At 32.3% G+C, this 7644-nt stretch overlaps 1 protein-coding gene across 4 annotated transcripts; it reads right to left on the bottom strand.

Moving 5' to 3' along the window:
* Positions 1 to 2548: 2548 nt before the first annotated feature.
* LOC140872535 (uncharacterized) lies at positions 2549 to 7334 on the bottom strand. 4 transcript variants are annotated; one of them, XM_073275400.1, is made up of 6 exons: positions 7225 to 7334; positions 6550 to 6609; positions 6429 to 6470; positions 3560 to 5931; positions 3383 to 3482; positions 2549 to 3291 (listed from the first exon to the last, which is right to left on the bottom strand). In XM_073275400.1, the coding sequence occupies exons 4-6, from the start codon at positions 4900 to 4902 to the stop codon at positions 2884 to 2886; spliced, it is 1851 nt and encodes a 616-aa protein (XP_073131501.1). In that variant the 5' UTR covers positions 4903 to 5931; positions 6429 to 6470; positions 6550 to 6609; positions 7225 to 7334; the 3' UTR covers positions 2549 to 2883. The 4 variants fall into 4 exon arrangements, with proteins under 4 accessions (XP_073131501.1, XP_073131499.1, XP_073131500.1 ...); XM_073275398.1 differs by having other exon boundaries at positions 3560 to 6156; positions 6429 to 6609; XM_073275399.1 differs by having other exon boundaries at positions 3560 to 5436; positions 6429 to 6609.
* Positions 7335 to 7644: the final 310 nt, after the last annotated feature.

Here is a 7644-nt window from a genome sequence, read left to right as displayed (position 1 = left end):
AGATTCTAATTCAATTTATTTAATCATTTATTTCATATCACGTTTCATCGAACATAAACTAAATTAATTGGTATAATCCCTCAATATATACTGCATTCACATCACTGCTAAACTTAGTCATACAATATTGTACATTTATAATATTGATAACACTCACTAGTAAAATCGCTACTTTATAATTTATTTTCGTCTTATTAGTCGATTTGATTTTTAGAAAAGTCACATTTAAACGTATTTTTAATGACACTTTACATTCATGATTAACTTATGTCTGACCGTTTTTTTACTGCTTTTGGTCGAAGCGAAGCGTTATGAAGAAGATTCAAGCTTAAGCGAGATTAAGCGATGCTTAATCAAGCTTTTTAGAACACTGATTTTAGTTAATGTTTTAAACGGTACGTACTACATTTTAAAATGACTTTTTTAGATTACTCTCCTAACATTTGCCGTTGAAAAACTAACTTCGAAATAAATTATACATAAAATTTATTGTTGGTGGAAAATGATAGCATCTATCTCATTCTGGTGGCCAGCTTCATGACAATTAGTGTACGTACATGCTGAGTACTTAGACTACTGTCTCATTATATCACAAATTTGGAAATTTTAACCCAGAAAAAATTAAAACTTAATTAATCTCACCTAAGTCCAACCTATATGTAGAGACACAACGAGCCATGATATTAAATGGTGTTAACTGAAAAAATGAGACATGCATGAGATGAATTTTGTTATCGCTCACATCACTCTCAACCAGTATATCAAACGATATCTTAGGCCATAACATGAATTTTTTTTAAAAAAAATTAACAATAAATCCAAATTGCGAGCCCTGATTAAATTTGCGAGCAAGTCAGCCACAAAAGATAAACTGCTGAAGTTATTTGATTACTCAATTTATAAGTACTACGACCGACATATAAAGTTCAACTACGAAATGCTAGGGACGGAGCCAACGGGGAGGCCAGTGGTTGCACTCGTCACCTCTCAACGAACTTTGTCTTAGATCTATATCGTATATTAATTATATAACCTTCAAATTAGCAAAAGTAATTCATTTTCTAAATGATTTATCGACGATGTCCCCCTGATCCAATAAAAAATTATTTTCTTCCGCCTTGATTGAATTTTCAGGCTCCGTCCCTGAAATTTACTTATTTCTACCATAACTTATTTAGAGTTTAGACAATGAAGCAACAACAAATTTGGACATTATTGTCGTATAGAACTTGATAGATTTAATAAATCAAGTGATTTTTTTAGAATGAATAGGAAACGGATGTTACAGCCAATATCAGATCATTACATCCAAAATTCTCTTTTTTTATCAGCTTAATTCCTGGTCAACAAAATACAGTTCAGTAAAAGTAGCAAATGCAAACCATCACCATTTTATTGATGCATTTCAAAATATATTCAATACAATGTGATGATGAATCTCAAGTATTTATAGTTTAATGTGATTGTTTGGTTTATTATTTTTTTACTACGTACAAAATGTGTCGAATTCCTCTTTCATAAGATATGCAAGTAATTCTTGAAAATCCAAGGTAGTGTGCAATGTGAGCTTACAAGGTTTCTAGATATTTTTGGGATTAATTTAGGAAACTGTTACAAAAAAAGTAAGCAAAAAAGAACAAAATAAACATAGGTAGATTATAGGGATTACTTATATATTACCACAAAATTTTGACGTGGTTGCCCGTTTGTATACAAAAACATTTTACTTTTAAAAATATTTTTTTAAGTAAAAGTTGTAATAATTTTGTGTTTGAATAAATAGAAAAAAATTATTTTTTTAAATATAAGAATTATTAGAAAAATATTTGAAAAGTAGAAATAATAGGATTTTATAAAAACACTTTATTTTAGCTTTAATTAAATGCTTATAAAAGCACTAAGGGCCAGTTTGGATACAGAAAATTTTACTTTGAAAAGTGTCTTTTAATTGTCTTTTAAAAGTACTTTTCAAGGAAAAGATGTAATAATTTTGTGTTTGGATAAATTAAAATAGATTGAAAGCATTTGTCAAAGTTGAATTATAAAAATAACATTTGAAGAACTATAAATATGAGCTTTTAAAAAATAATAAAAACATTTTTTGACAATAAAAGAATTTTTTTAAAGACATTTTTTTATTTATTGGCTTCGTTTTTTTTTTTGGGAAAAAAAACACTTTTGTCGATTAGCTTCGAAATCCAAATGCACTATATCATATGTACAACCTCATATTTATTGTACTATAGTATATTCAAGGTTTTATATATGCATTTTGCTTGGATATACAGATAAAAAAATGTCAGAATAAATATAAAATATAAATTATATTAAAATAAAGATTGTTTTTCACACTTGAGTCAATAGAATCTCTAGGCAACTGTTGGCTTGCAGGGCATCTACTCTAACGAATTTGAGCGTTTTTTCATATACAATATAAGCTTTTAGTTTAAATTTTCCTAAAGTTCAAACCAGCTATTCTTAACAAAGATCCTTAATCCATATTCCAGATACATGAATATATGCAACAATGCAAAAAGCACACCAGCCGTCTTTCAATGTTTGCCTCTATTACACCTTTTTCGCAAAAAATTGAAATAAGTTTTACATCACACTGCTGCAATAAGCACGAGCACCATAGACATATCCTAAGTCACTACAAAAAAAAAAGCCAATAACGACAATTTTTTCTGTCGCTATTCTGTCACTAATTGACGTTATCGACAAAACAACGACAGAATTTTGATCGTCAAAGAATTGAGCGTCGCGGACCTGTTTAACGACAGAAAATGACATTCTGTCGTTAATTGCGGCGGAAATTTTATTTTTGTCGTAAAATATTAGCGACAACTTCCTAACTACTGTCGTAAATTATTACCGGCAGAACTAATATTCGGTCTCAAAATCCGCGAATATGAAAGGTTCATAGATATTCAGTCTTTTGTTCTTGTTAACATCAAACATTTGGTATTTTGGATGATGTCTTGTTCCAATTTTCGGTGTTGGGTCGAACCATGCACATTTGAACAATACAATACGCTTTATAGGTAACCCAGGATATTCCACTTCGATTATCTCCTCTATGTTACCATAATAACTTATCTCATTGTTTTTGTTGACTGAACCTTTTACTGCAACTCCAGAATTACTAGTAGACCTTGTTGCACCGTGGCGTAGAGTGTGGAATCTAAAACCATTGACAAAATATTCACTATATGATCTTACTTTACGTAATGGACCCAACGCAATATTTTTCAGACATTTGTCCGACAGATTTGCTCCCAGTTTTTGTACCTATTTAGGTAAAAGTTTGAAGTCAAATATATTTTTAGATGGCATACATAATATTTAACAATTGCATTAGAGGAGGATATATATTAATTACGTATCGTTTAAGCCATATGGAAAATTCCGTTTGCAGCCTTAAATCCATCTCAAATGAGTTAATGGCTGAATTATTCAACTGTATCTCAGTCTCGAAAATGCTGCAATTAATTAAAATATTCAGCAACATATATAATTCTCATAAACACAATAAAATACCAATGAAATTAATTCTTACCTGACATATGGTTTCACCTCCTCACAGTTGAGCAGTATGTATGTCCGTGCTGCATGGTACTCTATGTCGTCCAATCTTCTGAACCTAGAAGCACCCATTGGTCGATCGATGAAATTAAATATAGAAATATTGGAAACCTCTCCACTTTGTGAATTATCCCCTTCATCATTACGTGGTTGTTTCCTCAAACGAGTCTTCACACTTGATCTAAAGTAGTGACTACAAAAATATGATGCCTCTTCAACTAAATATGCATTACAAATTGATCCTTCCACTCTTGCTTTGTTACGAACATTGTTTTTCAATCTTCGTAGAAATCGCTCAAAAGAATATATCCATCGATATTGAATAGGGCCAACAATTCTAGCTTCATAAGCTAAGTGCACTGGAAGATGCTCCATACAATCAAAGAAACTTGGAGGAAATATTCTTTCTAATTTGCAAAGAATTACGGGAATATCATTCTCCAGACGAATCATATCAGAACATTTTATGGTTCTTGCTGTAATATCCTTGAAGAAAAAACTTAACTCTATTAGAGCTTGCCACACATTATTCGGAAGCAATTCCCTGAAAGCAATTGGTATTAATCTTTGCATAAACACATGACAATCGTGACTTTTCATTCCAAACATCTTCAATTTAGCCATATCCACACATCTTGACATCTTAGATGCATATCCATCGGAGAACCTTAAATTTCTCAACCAGTTACACAACACTAATTTGCTTTGCTTATCCAATTTATAGAAAGCTTTAGGATATGTGTTAGATATGTCATCTCGAAATAATTCTGGCCTGTTGCAAAATTCTTTTAGATCTTCTCTTGATTTTGAGTTATCTTTTGTCCGGCCGGGCACATTAAGAACAGTATTAAAAACGTTATCGAACACATTTTTCTCAATGTGCATAACATCTAGATTGTGCCTAATCAGATTTGTTCTCCAGTACGGCAATTCCCAAAAAATACTGCGTCTTCTCCAACCACATTTACATCGTCTTACAATTTCCGAGTTCACTTCGGTACCATTAGCTTCGGTCACACTACGAAACCCAAAACTTTCAATTTCTTCAAGAATTTCATCCCCATATTTGATATGTGGAGGAGGCTTTTTCACTTGGTGATTTTTCTTGAACCATTTAATATTTCTCCTGAAACTATGATCAATTGGTAAAAACTTACGATGGTTATCGAACCACGATGTTTTACCACCTTTCGGCAATGTGAAAGCATCTGAATTTTCCATACAGTAAGGGCACACAAGTTTTCCAGCAATACTCCATCCAGATAACATTGAATATGCAGGAAAATCACTAACTGTCCATAACAAAGAGGCACGCATATTAAAATTAGTTTACGAGTGAACATCATATGTCTTTGCCCCAACTGACCAAAGTTCGTTCAATTCAGCGATAAGAGGTTGCAAGAACACATCTAACTTGTCCTTAGGATTACTAGGTCCTGGGAGCTATAACCGTCAAAAACATGTATTCATCTTTCATGCACATCCATGGAGGCAAATTATAAGGTGTTAATATAACTGGCCATGATGAAAATTGTTGTCCTGACTGCTCGAATGGTTGGAACCCATCAGCTGAAAGTCCTAGTCTGACATTTCGAATCTCATTTGAAAAATCTGGATGAGTTGTGTCAAAATGCTTCCATGCAGGCGAATCAGATGGGTGACACATTGTGTCTCCAGCTTGTACATGGTCACCATGCCAACGCATGTGGTTCGCTGTTTTTACAGATGCATACAACCTTTGCAAACGTGGCGTTAGAGGGAAATAATACATTCTCTTCCATGGAACCTTTTTTTTCTTAACCGCTCGACGTGAGCTAGGTTTGTAACGTGGATGCCCGCAAAACCTACATTCTTGTAAATCAAAGTCATTTCTTCAATAAATCATACAATTGTTGCTACAACAGTCAATATTTTCAACCGGTAACCCTAATCCTTTTACTAATTTTTGTGTCATAAAAGCTATTGGTCATACAGCTTTTTGTTGGAAGCAATTCAAAAATAAGTAGACACAGATCATCGTAACATCTTTCAGAAATGTGATGCTCAGCCTTCATGTTCAACAATCTAGCAACGACTGACAACTGTGAATGACCATTTGGATTACCTTCCCAAATCTCATTTTCGGAGGCCCTAAGCATCTCGTACAGGTTTTTGGCAGTTTCATTTGGACTGTGGGGCCCATCTTCAATGTTACTAGAGTTGTAAATATCATGAACCATATCTTGCATGTAATCAACATGTTCGATTTGTGTTGATGACGATGAACCAACCCAATGTACAATTTCAGGAGTTACATAGGTTTCACCATGATGGTGCCAACGATAATAGTTAGGTACAAAGCCATACCTACATAGATGTTTTTTGATAACCTCTTCACCATGGTAAACTCTGTTTCTACATTTTCGGTGATTACAAGGACAACGCATTGTTTCACCACACATAATTTCAGGATGCATCTTAGCAAAATTCACGAATTCTTCAACACCATTGAAGAAATCATTAGTTATGTACACATTGTCCAATCTATAATACATCCAAGATCTTGTATCGTTCATGGTTTAATTCAAATTCCTAAAACAATTTCAATTTAATCACTCACCTAAAAAAATATAAAAAAATCAAATAATAATAAATTAAATAACTCACGTATTGATCAACTAACAAATATTAAATATTTAAAAATTTTGATTTACAAAAAGAGAAGATTTTTCCAATATTTAAAATCTTTTAAAAATATATATATATATAAAAGGCACTGCTTTAAATTCATACATATAGTCAAGTCCATTCATAACATTCGAATCCAATATCAATGCAAAGTTTGTATTTACAACCCAACATACCAAATCTGGGAGGAGCAGAGGCAGACTGAGGAGGTGAAAGACCTGCAATTTCAAGAAAAAATTAATATGTAGACTGGACATAAAAAAAATATTCAAGATGAACTTTGAGTGGAAGGACAACAGGAGGTATCCTTTAGCAAATCAAGTTGCATATGATTTTGAAAGAAACTCACGGTTTTTCCTGCAAGTTTCATTTAAAAAATATTAGAGCATAAAATAAATGGAAGCAGCTTGTAGAAAATTCAATGAGTGTGAAAATAAAATACTTCAATTTTACCATTAATTAACGTTTAAAAAAATGCAAATTCAACAACAAAATACAACAACAACTCCGAACCCATTTATAAAACAACAACAAGGTATGATAATTTTAATAATATAGTTTCTCTTTTCATGAGAATTCCCGTAATTACAACAAATTTTTGCTCCACAAAAGTGTAACGAAAATTCAAAAACAGTAACTAATATACAAAATGGAGCAGGGATCAACACGATTAAAATAACTAACATACATAATACAGGGACAGAAGGAGACAACTAGTATAGGGCATCTCGGCCGCGAGATGGGTAGTGATAAACCTAGCTAGAATTTGGAGAAACACTGAATATGTGGCTGGAAAAAAAAATAAAAGTACGAAATCTATCTTCAGGTGTAGTGATAAACCTAGAATTTGGGAGCGCCTCGGCCGGCATGTGATGGGCGGGGAAAGGGGTGATAGACTTGGAATTTGGGGAAAAATTTTAATTTGTGTTGTGAAACATTAATTTTCAAAATAAAAATTAAAGAGAAACAAACCTGAGAAGAGCTACCGATCGAGGGAGGTGAGGACGATGAAATCCTCCGTCTACCAAATGTAGGGTAAAAAAACAAACGCGCGAATAAGAGGTGGGAATTGAAAATTTTTCAGGGTTACTTTTGCATTTGCCGATGAAAATTTATTATTTTGTCCTTAACTAATGATCAAAATTAATCTATGTTCTAATTAACGACAATTTTGATATTGTTGTCGTTAACTACCGACAAAAATTAGTATTTTGTCATTAATTTAGTGACAATTTATATTATAATCGCTAATTAACGACAAAATTGCGACACTTAAAATTTTGAAATAAATTAAATTAATTATTTTTTATTTTTGATATTTTAGGGACAGACATATATTTTTCGTCATAAATTAGCGACAAAAATAATCTTTTCGTCGTTAATATAACGACA

This window comes from Henckelia pumila, unplaced genomic scaffold (genome assembly GCF_033568475.1).
Source record: "Henckelia pumila isolate YLH828 unplaced genomic scaffold, ASM3356847v2 CTG_466, whole genome shotgun sequence".
Classification (NCBI taxonomy): Eukaryota; Viridiplantae; Streptophyta; class Magnoliopsida; order Lamiales; family Gesneriaceae; genus Henckelia; species Henckelia pumila.
Note: the sequence above shows the minus strand (reverse complement) of the source record. Positions and strands in the feature narration are given on the sequence as shown.